This window comes from Cebidichthys violaceus, unplaced genomic scaffold, assembly GCF_023349555.1.
Source record: "Cebidichthys violaceus isolate CVI_PGR_0920_01 unplaced genomic scaffold, fCebVio1.0.p SCAF_21, whole genome shotgun sequence".
NCBI lineage: Eukaryota > Metazoa > Chordata > Actinopteri > Perciformes > Stichaeidae > Cebidichthys > Cebidichthys violaceus.
This window is the reverse complement of record NW_027176384.1, coordinates 8,419,308-8,439,187: the sequence shown is the minus strand read 5'-3', so window position 1 is coordinate 8,439,187 and position 19,880 is coordinate 8,419,308. Positions and strand designations below refer to the sequence as shown.

The window sequence follows — 19,880 nt, the reverse complement described above, 5'->3', positions numbered from 1 at the left end:
ATAAGTAGGGGTGGGGAAGATCCATACACCATAGTATCGCAATATTATATTGATGCGGGTGACCGTGGCTAAGTGGAGAGCAGGGCTGCCTTTCAGTCGTCGGTTCGATCCCCGGCTTCAGCTCCGTTAGTCTCATGTCAATGTGTCCTTGAGCAAGACACTTGAGCAAGGTCCTTGTTGTACAGATACTGAATTGTAAGTTGCTTTGGATAAAAGCGTCTGCTAAATGACTGTAATGTAATGTAATGCACGAAAGCCAAGCATCACTCTTTTTTAATATGAATTGGGGATCTGGTTATGTTAGTCAGTTTCATAACCAAAAGAAGTGTGTGTGTGTGTGTGTGTGTCTGTGTGTGTCCAGGCTGTGGGACAGGAGCTCCATGGAGCAGGTGAACACGCTGACATTCGACACGGCGGTGAGCAGCATGGAGTATGTGGCTGATGGAGAGGTTCTGGTGATCACATATGGAAGGACTGTGGCTTTCTACAACGCTCTGAGGTAAGACCACTACACCGATACGTACACACTAATGGGAACATCATTGTGAAGAGGGATGGTGTCTGAATATATTTCTGAGGTCCATATGGGAACAGTTGGCTCCGGAATCTGTCCTTCTTTGGTCGGCGAAGAACCATCAGAACGCACACTGGGCTGCTGCTTTAAAACATTTGTTCACATCACTATTTTATTCTCTTCCATCAAAAGAAAGTGGCCACACTTCTTGATGATTAACTATGTTGAAATAGATGGAGATTGTTCTCGAATATCTCCTGAGAGAAATGTGTGTAAGCACCTGGACAGTGCACAGCTCAGAGGACACATTTAGGATTCAATGAAGCCTCTTTCCCACTGGTCAACACCCACTGACATGTGAACACCCACTGACATGTGAACACCCACTAACATGTAAACACCCACTTACACCCACTAACATGTAAACACCCACTGACATGTGAACTCCCACTAACATGTAAACACCCACTGACATATGAACACCCACTGACATGTGAACACCCACTAACATGTAAACACCCACTGACATGTGAACTCCCACTAACATGTAAACACCCACTAACATGTATACACCCACTGACATGTGAACACCCACTAACATGTATACACCCACTGACATGTGAACACCCACTGACATGTGAACACCCACTAACATGTAAACACCCACTGACATGTGAACACCCACTGACATGTGAACACCCACTGACATGTGAACACCCACTGACATATGAACACCCACTGACATGTGAACACCCACTAACACCCACTAGCATGTGAACACCCACTGACATGTGAACACCCACTAGCATGTGAACACCTACTGACATGTGAACACCCACTAACATGTAAACACCCACTGACATGTGAACACCCACTGACATGTGAACACCCACTAACATGTGAACACCCACTGACATGTGAACACCCACTAACATGTGAACACCCACTAACACCCACTAGCATGTGAACACCCACTGACATGTGAACACCCACTGACATGTGAACACTCACTAGCATGTGAACACTCACTAGCTTGTGAACACCCACTAGTTAACATGTAAACACTCACTAACATGTGAACACCCACTAGCATGTGAACACTCACTAACATGTGAACACCCACTAGTTAACATGTTAACACTCACTAACATGTGAACACCCACTAGTTAACATGTAAACACTCACTAACATGTGAACGCCCACTAGTTAACATGTGAACACTCACTAACATGTGAACACTCACTAGCATGTGAACACTCACTAGCTTGTGAACACCCACTAGTTAACATGTAAACACTCACTAACATGTGAACACCCACTAGCATGTGAACACCCACTAGTTAACATGTTAACACTCACTAACATGTGAACGCCCACTAGTTAACATGTGAACACTCACTAACATGTGAACACTCACTAGCATGTGAACACTCACTAACATGTGAACACTCACTAACATGTGAACACTCACTAGCATGTGAACGCTCACTAACATGTGAACACTCACTAACATGTGAACACTCACTAGCATGTGGCCTGTGTCTGCAGTACAGGTCACAGGTATTCATTGACTGCTGCTCCGTCTTCTGTGGCGATGCTGTGTGACGCTTGTTGAAGGGGAAATATAAATAAAATAAACTCCAGAGATTTGGACAATTGTTATAGTTTGTTAAGGTACAACAAATGAAATACACATGCTCCTCCAACAGTCACCATCTCTGGTGTGACAGTTTGAAATGGAGACAGAAAAAGAAGTAACCACCGTGTCATTTTCAGTGTTTACCAACAAACAGACTATCGGCTGTTTTTCATGTTTAACAACCTGCACGAACACGCTTATTTTGGTGGAAAAAATGTATTTACTTCATAACTAGCCTTGCAAGATGAAGTAAAGTGAATACCAACCGACACAAACAAACTTAACTAACTCTGGTTGGATGAAGAATGTAAGTCTGTCCACAGTATGTTTGATTTGTTGTACAGCAGAGCGACCCCCCCCCCCCCCGTTCCACATCCAAAGAGAAGAACTGTGATGCTCAGTAAATGACATGTACATAACTTTTCTAAAAAAAAAAAGCTGTGCAATCTCACACACACACACACACACACACACACACACACACACACACACACACACACACACACTTTTCTAAACTCTGGTCCGATAACTTGCTTTACCGCAGTCCAGTGGACTAAGGACTGGAGGAACCCTCTGTCTGTGTGGTGGCATGGTTCTGACTGGGTTGACAAAGATGTTGCTGTCTGTTGCAAACATGTAGCATCTCCACCATGACGTCAAATAAGTAGAACATTAGAATGATTTTGACTATATTGCAGCCTGGACCTCATCAAAGCAGTGGAGGCCCCGGCTCCCATCAACTCGGCCTCCCTCCACCCAGACAAAGACTTCTTTGTTGCCGGTGGAGAGGACTTCAAGCTCTACAAGTTTGACTACAGCACCAAAGAAGAGCTGGGTGAGAGAAGCCTTTTCCTCCTGTTACACTACCATTAATGGAATGACTCCAGTGTGAAAGGTTGAGGATAGTTTTTTGTGGATGATTTGAAAAACATCAGATTCTTTCAGTTTTAAATTGAATTCTGTGACTGGAAAATGTCCAATAAATGTAGTTTTAGGGATAGAACTTTAAAGAACAGGATGTCGTAATGTCAACAAAAAGCTCATGTCCACCCATGTCCCTCCTGTCTGCAGAGTCCTATAAGGGTCACTTTGGTCCAGTGCACTGTGTTCGCTTCAGTCCGGATGGGGAGCTGTATGCCAGCGGCTCTGAGGACGGCACGCTCCGACTGTGGCAGACGGCTGTGGGGAAAACCTACGGCCTGTGGAAGTGTGTCCTCCCTGGTAACGCTCATTTCTAAAGTCCGATCTAGAACCGGCTCTATAGAGACGCTAAGCCCCGCCCCTTCAGGTGCCCACCGTGGGACCTTTCATCAGAAAACATATATGGACGCTAGTCGACGGCAAACACGTTTCTGATTCTGTTTGAATTGTGCCATGAATTACACATAACGATCTTCGTCAATTTAAAAGATTAGAAAGTCAAGAAAGTCGTTATTTGTTGTAAAGCTGTTGAGGTACATGACTGTACGTAGAGAGAGTAGACGCCCAGAAGTATCTGACTTTACACTGCTCCAGGCTAGCTCCTCCAGAACCAAGTAGCTCTCCTTTCACAGAGCTGCAGCTGTCAGCACGGCCGACGTGAAGTGATTTACGCTAACGCCCATGTTACACTGAGAGAGACAGGAGGTGTAGTTCACTGACTGCTTCATGATACTACAACAAGTCTATGACAAACATAGGTGTGATTCATGGCTCACTTCAATCGGGATCAAAAATCAGATTTGTGTCTCACTGTTCTAAATATTTTCTTCTGAAATAAGGTCCCATGGGGGACCGGAGGAGGAGGGATTCTATTCCAGGCCCCTCTATTCAGCACTCAATGCTGAATTCACTGTGAACGTGCATCAACCACATTACATTAGTCATTTAGCAGATGCTTTTATCCAAAGCGACTTACAATAAGTGCGTTCAACATTGGTATTCAAGAGAACTACTAGTCACCAGAAGTCATAAGTACATCTCCTTTTCCAAACAAGCATCTAAGAGCAAGAAGCAGAGCATAACTCAGAGCCACGACATCTCACTCTGTTCTCTGGGAATACAAATTCCAGTTATTTCCACGAGAAGTTAGAATGTCTGTCTTCTTGTGTCTGTCATGGGAGCTGTTTTCATACAGTAATAATACCTTCATAGTCTGGAGAATTAGAATTGCACTTCCATAAAGTGGGGTAACTGACCAGAGACAGATTTAAAAAGGAATGGTCCAAAATTGAGATCAGCACAGTGCCTCTCTTTTGAAGCCCATATGATGATGCTCACTGTGTCGACTACACGCTGCACAGCACATGTACTTCTGTATGTGCATCTCTCAAGTTACTGCTTTTCACCTTGTTGGTCAACACGTTTAGCTCCACTTCCTCTGCCCTAGTGTGGATGTTCTACTTCCACAAAACAAACTCGTCTTTAAAGCATCTTCTGGGAAATCTCGGACTGAAAAATGTGATTCTGTCATTAGCAGCTATTTCAGGCAGCTATTTCGGTAGTTTTGTGTAGCAGCTATATTGAGCCATATCCAAGTATCGGTATGATCCTCTCATTGTTCCTCTCTTCTTGTGCTGCCTCACTCCTCAGAGGACCTGGGGGCAGAGAACTCTGAGCAGCTGTACACTACGCCCCCTGAGATCAAAGCCTGAGGAGAACGCAGTGCTGATTGGAAATAGGATGAGAAGAGGAGAGAACGACGGAAAGGAAGCGAGCGGAGGGGTGTTCCAGCGTTCTATCTGGCCCCAGCGAGGAGCAGAGTCCAGACCACCTCCATCCATCAGGAACTGATGTGGACGTTATGACTGCCCTGTCTGTCATAGACTCATCGCACACTTACACAGACGCACACACACACACACACACACCGGCTCCCACTGATTTTAAGCAGTCACGTGGACAGTATGGGCTGCAGAGTAGAGCAGTAGAGCTGTGAGCCTCTCGGCTGCCTGCTTCCTCTCTGATTAGCTCACTTCTGTCTGTGTGCTTTAACTTGTTTTAACGTCCCTAAAGCCTCGAACTCAACCCCTCGTTCAGCTGGGGTTCAACATGATCAGGCTTTTTTCAGTTTATAGTTACAAGAATACTATAAGTTTGTGCTAAAGTAAGGCGCTTTCATTTCTTCCCAATCATTGCTTTGAGTATATGCTGCTTTTGTAATGTTACTGGTTGAGTCTATGAAGTGTTCAAATTAAAGAAAATATTGTTTTGTGACGAAGCAGAAAGGAAAGATGCTGTTTTTTTCCTCCATTTTGGTTTCTGTCCTTAGTTAAGTGCAGGGATGAAATAAAACGCATTGCTGTTTATTTGTAAAAGTAATGCACTAAGACAAAACTGGCTTTGTGTTTTCATTACTTAATTTTAGTGCCGAATGTGGATGAATAGGGTCACGTGGAATGTGTATTTAAAGTGATAATACACGCCATAATAAACATGACGTGCTTTACTGTAGATTATGAATCCTTTAAAACGGAGCGCTTGACCCGCGTTAACTCGTGACGTGCGGTTCATTTTCAATAGTTGCATGTTGTCTCCACCAATGAGGAAGCTCTTTATGACAGCTTCTGACCAATAGCAGCCGGGCTCTGCAGGCTGTCACTTCCGGCCCCGGTAGTCCCCTCATGAGTTCCAGCAACCCGCTGCAGAAATCACCCAAAGCAGCCTCTCGGCGCGGAACGCTTTCATTCCTTCACATGAAGCAAGGAAACAGAAGTACAACAAGTCATTCACTCGCTTCTGTTGTTGCTTCTTCTTACTGCTACGCTTCTTACCTCCTTAGCTAATCTTTGTTTTACGGATTAACTCCAGTAAGAGGCGCTGTTAGCCGTTGTTCTCAGACTCCGCTCCAGTAATCCCACTTTCCCCTCGGCGTTAGCTAGCTACAACTTCACAGGCGACGGTGACTCTCCCGCCGACATGGAGTACCTGGACGACCCGTCTGTGCTCACCAAGGACAAGCTGAAGAGCGAGCTGCTGGCCCACAACGTGGAGCTTCCGAGCGGCAACCCGACCAAGGACGTGTATGTGCAGCTCTACCTGAAGAAGCTGACCGCTCACAACAAGAAGCACGCCGCGACGCCGGACATGTTCTCCAGCGACGAGGAGCTGCCGCCGCCCGTCGTCTTCAGCAGAAGTCGCTCCTCCGGCAGAGTGAGTGTTTGAATGAACGGTCTCAAACTAACTGTACTAACTAGCCTCAAAAGTAGGCAGTTAGTTTTCTTTGTATATCGGTAACGTTACTTTTGTCATGTACAATATTCAGGTAACTTTACTCAAATACATAAACAGGCCTTATGTCGCCTGCAGCTAACTGTAACGTATCAATGAACGTTACTCTACGGTAGTCCCGCCGCTGCAGAGGGACAGGTGCCCGTAGAAAGTTAGCGGATGCTTCAAACTCCTTCATGTCTTTGAGCAGCACGCAGTAAACATCAACCGACCAGCTGTTCAATCAGTGTGAAAGATAGAAGATAGTCCTCTATTGCTTTCTAAATCACTGCCTTCCTTTTATCAAATACATCACGTAGACATAGAAGAGTCTACTTCAGCTCTAACATGTTGAAGAGCAACAAAACTACAACCTGAGATGTTTCTACTGAATCAAAGGGGGGGGGGGTTCTCTCCCACAGCCTCTTCATCAGTTACTCTTTGACTTCATCAATTAATTTATTTTACAATCTGTACACATGCAACATCCTCTGTCCCAGGACCCTCACATCAGAACAGGAATAACTCCCCAAAACCCTTTAGGAGAAGAAACCTCAGAGGAGGACCCTCTTCTTCATCATCATCATCCTCTATCAGTGTGATAGATGTTATGTGTACACAACGAACAACATCACAGAGTTACAACACATTCAATGCATATGACTCAAATGATTCATATGAGAGTACTGAGCAGAATAATGATGACTACTAGTGATAACAGCAGCAGTGCATATAGTAGAATAATAATAACAGAGGTGATGTTAGCATGGTGATAAACATGAGGTACTATCAGTTCAGACCTGAGCACATGTTTATCCTGAAGAGGGTGACGGGACAGTTTTGTGTTGTTTGAGTGTGTTGTGTGACATGACAGTGAGTCATTGCATTGTTCTGAATGTGTCTATCCGCCAGGAGGATCATGCTATTGGTAGTGAGTGAGTAAGTGTGTGTGCACCTCTGTGTCTGTCCACATGCAGCAAACTGCATCACGTTTTGTCTGCTTGCTCGAGGGTGTGTCATGGTTGCAGAGACTCGCATGTTCACACCTGTTGTATACTGCACTCTCACTGCACCGTTGTTGTTCTGGACGTGTGTTTGCATAACGGCTATCATAACTACCTTTACACACAGTGCAGAACACCTGGTGGAGCTCTGCACCGTTCTACTTCCTGTGTTTACTTCTTTTGGACTACAAGTTGAAATGATGCTGTCACAGCACACTGTAGTGATTAAAGCACCGTGTGTGTTAGCGATCAAACAGGTGTGCAGCAGTGTCTGGTCCATCCTAAAACCTTTCCTCACCACAATGCTCTTCTATCTGTTCCTCTGCTCATGCTCAGTACAGGGTTCATCAGGGGCTGTAGGTTACCGTCTCATGATCAACAGCCTCACTGAATATCTGCTGTGTGAAATTAATCACACCCGATGTTCAGTGAGGTTAATTACTCGCTTATTGATTTTGAACTTCCTGTGTGTAGAAGGCTTTGTGCTAACGCCCATGTTGAAATGAAAACGGGTGAACAAGCTCTGTCTGAAGTCCTGGGCTGAGATTCCTCAGTTCATAGTGATTTACTCTGGACTGTTATGTTACTGGGCTTGGCCTCTTCATTGAGGAAATACTTCTTCTTTTTCTCAGGAAGAGGAATGTGTGTGTGTGAGTGAGTGAGTGAGTGAGTGAGTGACAAGACGCAGCACATGTGTAATTAGTTTGTCATTTGTCTTCTACGGCAGAAGTGCAGTGTGGTAGTGTTGGTGTTTATCTCGTGAAACCCAGTGCTCTGTGTCTGAGTGATTACAGGCTGCAGGTCCAAAATGAATTCCTGACATTTTGAACTGACGTGGAGAACATAGTGCTGCTCCTCTCGTGACTCAGTGTGTGTTGGTGAGATTCAGGAGGATTAGCTGCAACGTTTGAAGAACGCGTGTCGGCAATAAGGCCAACATCTCAGCAGAGTAAACTGTGGTTATCCACACACTCATTGTTACTCAGCCAAGCAGTCAGTTGGCCACAGGTCCTGGCATGTCTCACCCTCACCCTACTCCATGCAGGCTGTAGTGAGGAGCGCTAAAGGAAAGGGTGAGCTCAGGCTTTAGGTATTCCTTTAAACAGGGTGTGGTCTGTGGAGGAGGGGTCCTCCTCCCCTCATGCTGCTGTGATTATGAAATACCGCCGAGGGCCCACTGAGAGCCAGACTCGGAGCGAGACAGCCTCCTCTGTGTGTCTCTCACGTTTACGGCATGCTGTGAACCTCGCAGCAGCGTTGAGCGGATCTTCTTTGCATTCCTCACATTTTCCGTGGATTTGTTGCCAGCTGAATGGGTTGCAGAGAGCTTTAGGCCCAGATGTTCAGTTACAGCTGAGCTCACTCAGAGAGTCTATAACGGACTGCCTGGCTCCACTGTTGCACTGTTAGCTTCAGTTAGTAGGTCGTATGAAACACTGACAGTATCGTGGAATTTGATCATAAAATGGAATCGACAATAAAACAGAATATTGTATAATTCATCCAAAATGTGGATGAATTTATGAAAATCTGGGATTTCCCTACAAAAACCACCTGAGCTGAATGAATGTGTTGGATCCACTTATGAGCACGCTGCTTCTCTCCACTGTGTTTCACTGAAGGAGAGGCTCAGCTCCTTCACTCACTCACACACACACACACACACACACACACACACACACACACACACACACACACACACACAGTCATGTGGAAGAGGCCCTCTGAGATGGCCTGCATAGTTCACACTACACCACGTGTTCACCACGTGTTCACCACGTGTAGACTTTCAGCGTTAACCCAATGATAGAACAACAATATCACATTAACCATCTAAGAACTACATTTTTACACAGTCCTCCATTTGACTCAAAGGTAATGAGACTCTAGTGTGACACTTTCATGGCCAGGTGTGGTCTCGTCATTCCAGATAAAAGGTCTGCAGTTGAGTCAGAATGTTGAATTAGCAGTTGGTAGCTGGTCCTTGGAACACTCAGCATGAGGACCAGAGAGGTGTCAATGCAAGTGAAGGAGAACATGATCAGGCTGAAGAACCTACACACACCTATCAGGCAGATAGCAGAAACATCAGGATTGACCAAATCAACAGTTTGGTACATTCTTAAAGAAGGAATATACTGGAGTAAGCTGTCTCTTGAGACAAACTCTAAATGAGTCAAGCTGAATTATTTAGAAAGGGAATGGGATGCACATTGTAAATGAGTCCTAAAATCAAAGATGCTTTCATTTCAATTTCATCATAGACCACCAAGTATGCAACCAAAGCATTTCCATGACGGTGGGATTAATAAACAGCATTCATGTGAGAGCACACAGAGTGACTCCAGATAGGTTAGATTCTGTTCTATTCCATCTTTTTATTCTGTGCATTATATACTGGAATTGTATTTCCTGACGTTAACAATTTGTTGCTCCATAAAAGGTTTACACTTGACGCACTTTATTTTACCACATATCTGTGTGTGTGTGTGTGTGTGTGTGTGTGTGTGTGTGTGTGTGCGTGTGTGCGCGTGCGTGCGTGTGTGCGTGCGTGCGCGCGCCAGCGAGACTCTCACAGAGGGGGCGTGTCTGCAGCACCTGTCTGTGTGACTGTCACAGAGGGGGCGTGTCTGCAGCACCGGACTGTGAATCTCCCACTCCACAGTGATGAAGCGAGCGGTCACAGTCACGTAGCTCTCCGTTGTTCTGGAGGTCCATCTGTCTGTGGTGATGGCAACAGAGGATGTGTTAGGTAATTCATCCACAATCCTGATCTTTTCCTCTTCATAGAGGAACGATCTTCATACTGAAGTGGTGCGTGAGGGGATTTCGTAACGTGGCTCAAGCACTTTAACCACTTTCAAATCCTTATTCCAACAATAAAGACCCCAATAGATGCTGTAATAGCTGTAGCCCGGTCTGATTCTGCACAAACGCTTTCTTAAATGCTGTGATGATACCTTGTGGTGGTTGTTGTTGTTGTTGTGGTTGTGCATTGGCCCTCTTCGCTGACAGACCAGGATGGTGGCGGTACTGCCGTTGTCGTATGTCTTTCTCTTTAAACAACCCTCATCCCGTCATTATAAACATGTGACTTAAATGACGCCGGGGGCTTCTGAAGCTCCTCTCGCCATGACTTTCACCGTTAAATGCTTTTAACCTGCTCCGTTCACGTGAACACACTACTGCTTTATATCTGTTCACTGTAGCTCTGCATTGATGTTCAGGACTTGTTACTTGAAAAGGAACAGCAGCAGTAAAACTTTTTTATTACACACTATGATGATCAATTAATCCGCTGTTCACAAGTGTGATCCGAACCGATCACGGATTGATCCGTTACACCACTACTAGCTATGGATTGTTCTTTACAACCATGTGTAGATGAAATGATAAAGCAAATCATTTAGCAACCTCAGCTGGAATCAGCAACAAGCAGCGGTACGGTGATGGTCCATGTAGACCTGGCTCATGAGATGTCAGGTGAGGCCACATTCTGAAGGAAATGAAGAGAAAACATTCTTCAGTCGGTCCTCAATGCTGCTGGCTGTGTTTGTGGGTTAAGATCCTTCAGCTCCCTGATTAAAAAGGAGACTTCAGTAAGGAGACGTGTGTGTGTGTGTGTGTGTGTGTGTGTGTGTGTGTGTGTGTGTGTGTGTGTGTGTGTGTGTGTGTGTGTGTGTGTGTGTGTGTGTGTGTGTGTGTGTGTGTGTGTGTGTGTGTGTGTGTGTGTGTCACTTGGCTTTCACCACAGCCTGAGTCTATTCACTCCAATGGAGGAAGTCAACGTGAACACTGATTAGGACCCGTCGTTATGTCCACAGTCACTAAGTGTAAATCTGTGTTTGTTGGCTGTGTGAATATCTAATGTTAGGAAAAAAATCTAGGATCTAAATACAACCCAATCTGTTTTTGTCCATCCACACAATGTTCCCAACATTTCCAAACGAGGTGGAGGGATGAGACGAGCCCCTAGGAACAGGGCCGGTCTCTGAAGTTAACTGTACCTAGTGGCCAAACGGAGGAATTACAGGTTTAGATGTAAATGGGCTTCCCAGTATGAACATTGAATATTTCTTATTGAAGCCATTAAGTCCTCACGGTTGTAAAATGCACGACTTGATGACTCCAGACTTCAAACGCGCCATGACCACGCCCACTAAGGAGACAGGAAGTGTACACCGTTTCAAACCATTGGTGAGCTTGTAATGCAGCATCTTTGTATTGCGTGTCTTTGTGCACGTTTTGTAGCTGCTTCAATGTAAAAAGCCTTTTAACAGAGAGACTTGAATATGGCTTTTACTGTGGGACCAGTGAGACATGTTGCAGAGATATGAAAAGGATCAACTCTGAAGCTCTCGGGCAGTTTAACTTTCAGCATGTGCAAATATGCCTTTTGAATATTCTTTAACAAAAAAACACATTGTTTCAAACTTTTCAAATACAAGCCCATGGCACCGGATGTTCGCAGCACTGCACAGAGCCGTTTGAGCTTCCTGTTTATTCCTGGTGATCTGAAACAGGGAAGTTAAAATGAGGAATTATCGGTCCAATCATTTCACTATTAAAAGAGAGACAGAAGCTGAACGTTTCCTACTGGTTGTCTGTATTGTTTGTCATTTCCAGTAAATACCACCATATCAAACGTGTGTTTTCTGTTTAAAGATGGCAAGTACTACTCCCCAATCTGTTCAGTGGTTCAGTCTGATTGGAGCACACAGCTGACGGGTCCGTGGTTTGGTCACATAGCGTAGTAATACTGAGACGTGTTTCGTGAAGCTGTTTGAAACTCTTCTCGACATGGTCTACACGTCTGTGAGCTGAGGTGTGACGGAGAAATCCACCAATGAATCAAAACCCACAAACACTGTTGATCTCCTCACATGAGAACTGATCTGGTTCATTAGAGGTCTGCCGTCCATCAGCCTGGTGAAGGCCGGTCAATGAGCTGCTGCTGCTGACAGTCGGGCATCGTATTGAATATCTGTTTTTACAGACTGGAGTTGGAGGTGGACGGTATAGTGAGGACAGCGGTGACTGTCGATCTGCTGCCGATCCAAACGGACCGGTTTTCAGCTGATCGCCTCTTTCATATTTTTGGCCGGTCACATTTACACACGTGTGCGACACATGATAGTCGTACGTCGGCACGCAGCGACACAGAGAGTAAAGCCTATAGTCACCGTAGTGAAACCAGCATGTTGTTTACTATCAGGACACGCCTGCAGCCTTCCTCTCCTCCTCTCCTCTCTGGCTTCACTTGAATGATGAATACACATGTCACACATGCCTCCACTCTTCTGTTCAGAGATCAGGATGCAAACCGCTCTCCTCTGAGCCAGCTAAAGGCACACGTTCACAGGAGGACGGGCTCTAGACGTATGGGTGTGAACAAAGAGAGCCATCCCATCATTCCGACACCCCCAAAAAAAGATCAAATGCTGTAGAGATGGACTCACTCTTGATGCCATTATTTCCTCATCACATTGCCTTAGCCCAAAAGCAAAGCCATGACCGTTGTTTAAGAATACAGTGTACTGTCACTGACCGGGCTGCCATGTCCTCTTCTCACAGAAAGCCACGAGGAAAACAGACAAGGTCCGTCCCGACGAGATGGACGTCACCATGCTGACCGACGAGGGCCTGAAGGACGAGCTGCTCAAGCACGGAGTGGACGCAGGGCCCATTGTGGGTGAGTGCTCCCACTAGCGAAGAGCACACAGATGCATCACACACACACACACACACACACACACACACACACACACACACACACACACACACACACACACACACACACACACACAGGGATCTGTGTGTGTGTGTGCTACACACTGATGAAATTCACAGGTGGCTTTGACATGTTTGCTGATTAGGGGTGCAACGGATCACAAACCTCACGGTTCGGATCATTTTTCAGCAAAGAAAAGGGGAGGAGTCCAATATAACTTTGCTTTCCATTTATTAATTAAAGAACTTCAAGAACACTTAAAGAAAGAACTTTGGGCTCTAGTCTTAAATAAAAAACACAATATTTAAGTTTTTTTTTCAAAAAGATGAGAATATATCGGTTACACCACCATTGGTTTACAGTTTATCGGTGTAAATGCAGACAGAAAACAGTCCCTTGATGTAGATCTGAGGGGAGCCATGTGGTTCCCCAGAAGTGATGCGTCTGCAAACGCCCGTTGACCGGTCGAGACATCTGGTGCAGGTTTGATGAATGTCTCCCTCTGCTCGTCTCCTCAGCATCCACCCGAAAGCTGTATGAGAAGAAGCTGCAGAGGATGCTGGACGATGGTCCCGCACAGCCGCCCAAGCTGCTTCTCACAGAGATACAAGTGAACCACAACGGCAACTCTGAGTCCGACCTGTACAGTGACAAGGAGGATGGTGAGAACCGCGTTAGCGTTAGCGACTGCTGATATGCTAGAGTCCATGATGGCTTACAGGGTCACATAGCAGGAATGGTTAGAGAAGCTTTCTAGAAGTGCTTTATTACAATATATGATATATATCATGTCAAACTGATATATAGGGTTGCAGTAAACAATACTTTTTTGAATCACAAGACAATTTTTGCGAATAGTTATTGAATGTAATAACTAATCAGTTATGCCAAAGATCATTTTTATTTATCAATGAATTCACCCAAAATTCTGATTAATATCTCAATATTTTATTCAACCATGGTCTTAAAAAGAGATGTAACCAGATAATCTGATCATAAAAAGTTAAACCCAGACTGCAGATGATCATCACCTTTATGTGACGGACAGACCAGCGCTGTGGCTACGGGATCAAATGAAATGTGTCCCTCAAGTAACACTCTACTGTGTTTTTCAGAAGCGACGCCAGAACCAGAACCTGTGGCTGAACCCGAACCAGCTCCAGTAGTGGAGAGACCGGTGAGGAGCAGAGGGAAGACGCCCGTCACCACCCGCACCCGCAGCAGCCAGCACCACACGGTAAGAGACGGTTACCCATCAGCTTCTCTGGAGACCTGTTGGAGCGATGCTGGGCTGTCCTCATCGGGACCATGAGCCCGTTTAGTGCTGACGGGATGTGGTTCAGCGAGCCGTGCTCTTCTCTAGATCTCTATGATGGCAGTAGTCTGGATGTTGACGCTTGGCTACCAGCAAACCTGAACAGACCAACTCTTTGTTTTTCCAAGTATTCAAGGATGATTTGTTGTCATCATGCAACACAGGGGGGAATCAAAGAAATGCAGGTGAAGCCCATTCTCTTCACAAGAAAGACAGGACAGGACAGGAGAGGACAGGACAGGACAGCATTGTTTTCCATTGTAGCCTCCTTCTGAAAGTCTTCTGTAAAACTTCAATTAACAATGTTCTCACTGTCCATGAATGGTTCCATTATTTTCTCCATTGTTTGGTGTAGGACATGTCAGGATAAGGTGAAAGAGTTTCCCAGAGCCCAAGATGATGTCCTCAAATGTCTTGTTTTGTCAAAAAGTAAAGACATTCAGTTCGCTGTCCTAGAGGAGTAACGAGGCTGGAATCAGCTCTAAAAACGAATCCATTAGCTAAATATTTGGAGATTAATTTTATAGTTGACAACTAATCAATTAATGGTGAGTTTAACAGGTGGATTAGATATTCCAATATGTGACGTCTGCAGAGTGTTGTCCCGTCTTAACCTGGATATGAAGACCAGACCACATGACATGCATTCAAACTCGTACCTCAAGGCCACAGCTCCTCCCCGGTGAAGACCACCAGGAGGAGACTTTACTGTGAGGACAGGCAGGCAGCTTCTTGTGATGTCTAGATATGAAATGTATTGAATTATGTCATGGTTCTCTGAAATATCTAGAAGATCCCAAAGCACTAAAATAACAATATGCAGCTGAACCTGTACCACTGATGGTGGGCTGTCGTGAATAGTCGGCATAATTGATGCTGCTGACGTTGAAAATGCATCGACGTCAATATTTTGAATTGACGCATGTAATTATTCTTTTTTTTAATTATTATTTCTGCTGCAGACACACACAGCTGGAGTGTTATTGTTGTTGAACAATATGAGGAGCACATTTAGTTTTGATTTATGCTGCATTAAGCCTTCAGTCTGACTCAATGAAAGGAAATTTACATGAAATGTTCAATATCATTACAGATTCGTCGATTCATCGATAAAATAATGGAGATATCAATCAATAGAAAATAAGTTGTTATTAATAATAATGAAGTAATAGGCTGACAGTTTAAAACCACATGAGTCTCCACTGTCACTGCTTTGGATCAACGCACGTTTTGAAGGGTGATATAATAATATTATAATATTGTGATATGATGTATGATCTGTTCGTCAGCAGATCGGTGATCAGGTGCGTGTGGTCAGGAGAGCAGTTAGTCAGTCAGTGAGTGTAGCTTCATTGTGTCTCTTCTGTTCCTGGTCTCTTTGTTTAGCAGCATCAGCAGCAGCAGTAGTAGTGTTACAGTGTGAACTCAGCTCTTATGTAATGCTGTGGAGACTGACAGCTCCTCCTGCTGGTCTCACTGTGAACACCTGTTGAGCTGAGGCTGACCGTTCACAAGCATGTAGAGATGACATCATTGGTGTCATCCCATGAAGGGAGAAGGTAATGGGTTGAGGTCAACATGTGGAGTAAGAACTCTAATGACTAACCACCGTCCATCAGTCATTGAACGCAACACAACGGGGGAATGTTTGTCACTGGGTTGTTTGAAAAGGGAGATTCTGCAGAGTGACTTTTGGTTCTTAAAGTATATTTTGATGCAATTGCTTTGTACTTTTACTTGTGTAACATTAAGAAATCTGTTCACATTTAGATCATAAACACATTGGATGTATAAATATAAACCATAAAGTCACACGAGACGGGTTTGGGAACAGAGGAGGCAGCTCTGTTCAAACACACGCTGGGCCCATCGCCGTGTGCTTGGTGCCTCACATTCACTCCTTCACCGTCAGCCCCTTGTTAGATGTTGTGACCAGCACTCTGTTGGAAGCCCACTGAGGTGTAAGCAGCTTTGCGCTATGGTTGAACCTCAAACCCAGTTGTTAGAATCCTAAAAGAAGTTGTGTGCTTGTGATTGGAACCCGTAGCTCAGAGTGGAAGACGTGGGGTTGAGTCTCCCCAAAGACAACCAGGACTCGTGTCAGCAGCCGGCCGCTCTGCTCAACACTGCTCTGATGGAGGTGAGCCTTTTTCTATTCACCAAATACATCTGACACACAATCACATTCACCATGTCCACACTGTCTTGAGTCACGGCTAATCGGATAAGCTCACTGGTGATGAATTGTGGGAAATGGTGTATTGTCAGGTGGTGAACGAGGCTCACGGAGGCTTTGTTGTTAGTGTAGTGTTGCTCCTCCTACATCGGCCATGCAGACAGTCAGCTTCACATTTACATTTCTACAACGTCACAATAAAACGTGCCGACGCTCAGGAAGACTCATGGTGAATGGGAGTCTACATCCGGGCAGAGTTTAGGTCTCTGTGTGGAACAGAAACCGGTAGTTTAAAGAAGTAGCCTGTCTATCAGGTGCACAGACGTGGACTTGTGACGAGTGGCTGCTGTAGACCTGGTGGAGGGATTCATTGTCTTTCATCTTGTGTATTTATGTTGGTGTCTCAGGAACCTGAGACAAGGACTGAACCTTTAAGACCGGCTCGGGTGCGTAGAAGTGAATTTGTATCACTAAAACTATTTAAATGGTGTAGTTGGTATAATAACAAGCTCTTCCTTTTTCCCTGAACATGTGTATCTAATAATCTAGTCTTGTGTTCTTCAGGCTGGCTCTTTGACTCGTACTAAACCGAGTCCACGACCGGCTGCAGAGCCATCCGGGCCTTCATCCCCTCTGGCTCAGATCCCCAAAGTGGGTCCGGTCCCCTTCAGCCCCTTGTGTAACATCTCCCCCATTAAGAGACCAGAGCACCACTGGTCTGGATCTAAGGCCGCCGGTGTCTCTGTAGCATGGGTACAGCTGCATGTCCTTCCTCTCCTGTCGCTGACACTTGTCTGATTGGTGCGCTGTGTGTGGGTCTGTTGTTGGATCTGTTCACATGTGTGACCGTTGACCTGTTGGCTGGTTAAGCAGCACACGGTCACACACATGGTTTGTGTCCCTCCAGAAAGTCCCCAGCTTCCTGTCCACATGCAGCCCTGTGAGGACAATCAGCTGCTCGTCCTCTCTGTCCCAGGACGTGTCAGTGAGACAGGTTTCCACTGCGTGGTACTACTCCGCTAGCAAAAACATTTGGTACTCTTTTTGGTTGTAAGCGAGCTGAGCCGATGCCAGAAGGTGGGCTTCAGACCCTGCAGACCACTGATTGGTCAGTGTGACGGTCAGTTGAGTCCCTCTACTAAGCAGAGCTGGTAGCTGAAGCGAGGGGGGCGGGCCATGCAGAGGACAGGAGGCTTAGACTGGGACTGTCACATGCATATGGTGGTTCAGTAGTCAGCATGGGGAGAGCTGTGTCCTGTCATGCAGGGCGCCCTCTGCTGGTCCAAACATGCTTCTACAGGCGAGCGGAGTAACCACGCTCTCCATGCTGCTCTTCTGTTAGGTGGAGAAGATAGCAGCCAGCGACCAAACCCCCAAAGTGGAGGAGAATGACGTTCTGAAGGAGCTGTTCCACAATGACATCAGCAGTCCAACAGGAATCACGTAAGGAACCAGTGGTTCTCAGCACCTATTTATGTTTGTATCTTTCATGTCTTTTTGATGTCTGTAAAACCAGCAGTCAAATATTCACTTTATGATAACTGTGTTTTTGTATGTCAACAGCTTTACAAAGAAATGTAAGAGATGACAAGATTAATTACAGACACTCAATCCAGTATTGCACTGCCATAAAGTTAGGGGACAGAATTTTTAATAACATGGTTGAAATCAAAGCGGCCCAGGTACTGTGACCTCCATGTCCCTTCATGCGTTTGGAAACATGGAGTTCTGGAAGCTGGAGGACTATGAAGGAGCATGTCGGCTCATTGTGAACTAAAACAGTGACGCTTCTTTTCTGTATTCGTGTTGACGTCTCCCTCAGAAAACCATGAGTGTAAATCCTTGTCTCCCGTAGCGCCACCTGTCGGCGACCCATTAGAGGAGCGGCCCGTCGCCCAGTGATGTCCAGTGACCTGTGGAATGATGAAAACCGCCTCTTCTCTCCAAAGACCACCAAGACAACCAGTTCCTCCTCCTCCTACACAGAGAGCTGCACTGTCAACAGAGTCAGCAGCCTGCCCCCTCCCTCCTCTTCCTCCAGGCTTCTGTCTGCAGCGCCCCCTGCAGCCCAGACCAAGGCAACGTACCGCAGCGTGTCTCTGTGGATAAAGCTCTTCCTGCTGGCCATCGTGGCTGCGTTCCTGTTCTTGGTGTACCAGGCCATGGAGACCAACACCATCAACCCTTTTAAAACCCAAGACACCAAGGTGGCCGGTGGCAGCGCAGCGTAGAGAGCTCAGGGAGTGTCTGAGGGCACAGAAGCCTGCCTGCTTCTGCCTCCAAGTGTGAATCTGCATTGTAGCCATTTTATCCCCAGGAGCTGTGAAATGAGCCGACGTTTTCGCCCCGTTTCTCTCTTCCTTTTATATCGATTCTCAGCGCATCCCTTAAGAGGAGCGACGTAGCGTTTCAGTTACACTTGAAGGATGTCCATGACATGTTGTTTGGTCCATTCTTCATCTGTGACAGTCTGTGAGGTGACAACAAAGCCAGTCATAGAAACATGTGGACTTTTTATTACTGCGTTCATTTTGTGTGTGTGTGTGTGTGTGTGTGTGTGTGTGTGTGTGTGTGTGTGTGTGTGTGTGTGTGTGTGTGTGTGTGTGTGTGTGTGTGCGCGCTGAGTTTGTGTGTGCTGAGTTTGTGTGTGTGGTTCCACACTTTGCCTTAGTGTCTCTGTCATTAACAGCCTTGAGGATGAGTCTGAACCTGTTTCTGTTTTGTACTTCACATGACCATCTCTGTTAATGACACAGGGAGGCTTGTTGTTATAATCTTAAACCCTGCATCAATTTTTTCTGTCTTTCTCTTCTAATAATTGAACATCCCTGTGTATTCTACTTTATTATGTATTCATTGTCACAAATATTGAATATCCACTCAATAAACTATAATGTTGTTACTGTGTCTTTAAGAGCATTTGATTCATGAGGATGTAATTGTGTGCTCGGGCAACAAAACTTCTGATGAGACAATTGAAGTGAATTTCTTCAACTAGACTGGAGTCTGTAACTTCTAACCTGTCTTTGTCACATCCTTTGATCTTCAGGAGAAGTCCACCTAAAGACAACGCATGCCAGGACTTTGATGTGACTTGTGGTTCAGTGATGTGTCATTGTGGTCTGGTTAGCAGTAACTTCATCGGGTTAGGGGACCATGTCGTACTTCATGGGACGACTTCAGTCAGCACAAAGCCACAGCGCTGGTCCTGAGCTGAATACTGAATACTAGCACTGTCACAGTGACGTCCCTGTGTGGTACTGAACTGAATGCATTACCACACTAATAATGTAACCGATACAAATGGAGGTTG

At 45.5% G+C, this 19,880-nt stretch overlaps 2 protein-coding genes across 3 annotated transcripts in view; both read left to right on the top strand.

The window, feature by feature from the left end:
- The window catches only part of strap (serine/threonine kinase receptor associated protein), an 8,522-nt gene extending 3,054 nt beyond the window's left edge, over positions 1–5,468 (top strand). The window contains exons 6-9 of the mRNA XM_068717172.1: positions 362–499; positions 2,852–2,988; positions 3,225–3,374; positions 4,725–5,468. Coding sequence (XP_068573273.1) covers positions 362–499; positions 2,852–2,988; positions 3,225–3,374; positions 4,725–4,786 — 487 coding nt within the window. The 3' untranslated portion in view covers positions 4,787–5,468. The remainder of the gene's footprint in view (positions 1–361; positions 500–2,851; positions 2,989–3,224; positions 3,375–4,724) is intronic.
- A 290-nt stretch (positions 5,469–5,758) lies between these two features.
- tmpoa (thymopoietin a) lies at positions 5,759–19,469 on the top strand. Of its 2 annotated transcripts, XM_068717165.1 has the most exons (7): positions 5,759–6,284; positions 12,920–13,037; positions 13,595–13,738; positions 14,192–14,313; positions 16,439–16,531; positions 17,910–18,010; positions 18,423–19,469. In XM_068717165.1, the coding sequence occupies exons 1-7, from the start codon at positions 6,051–6,053 to the stop codon at positions 18,796–18,798; spliced, it is 1,188 nt and encodes a 395-aa protein (XP_068573266.1). In that variant the 5' UTR covers positions 5,759–6,050; the 3' UTR covers positions 18,799–19,469. The 2 variants fall into 2 exon arrangements, with proteins under 2 accessions (XP_068573266.1, XP_068573267.1); XM_068717166.1 differs by lacking the exon at positions 16,439–16,531.
- Positions 19,470–19,880: the final 411 nt, after the last annotated feature.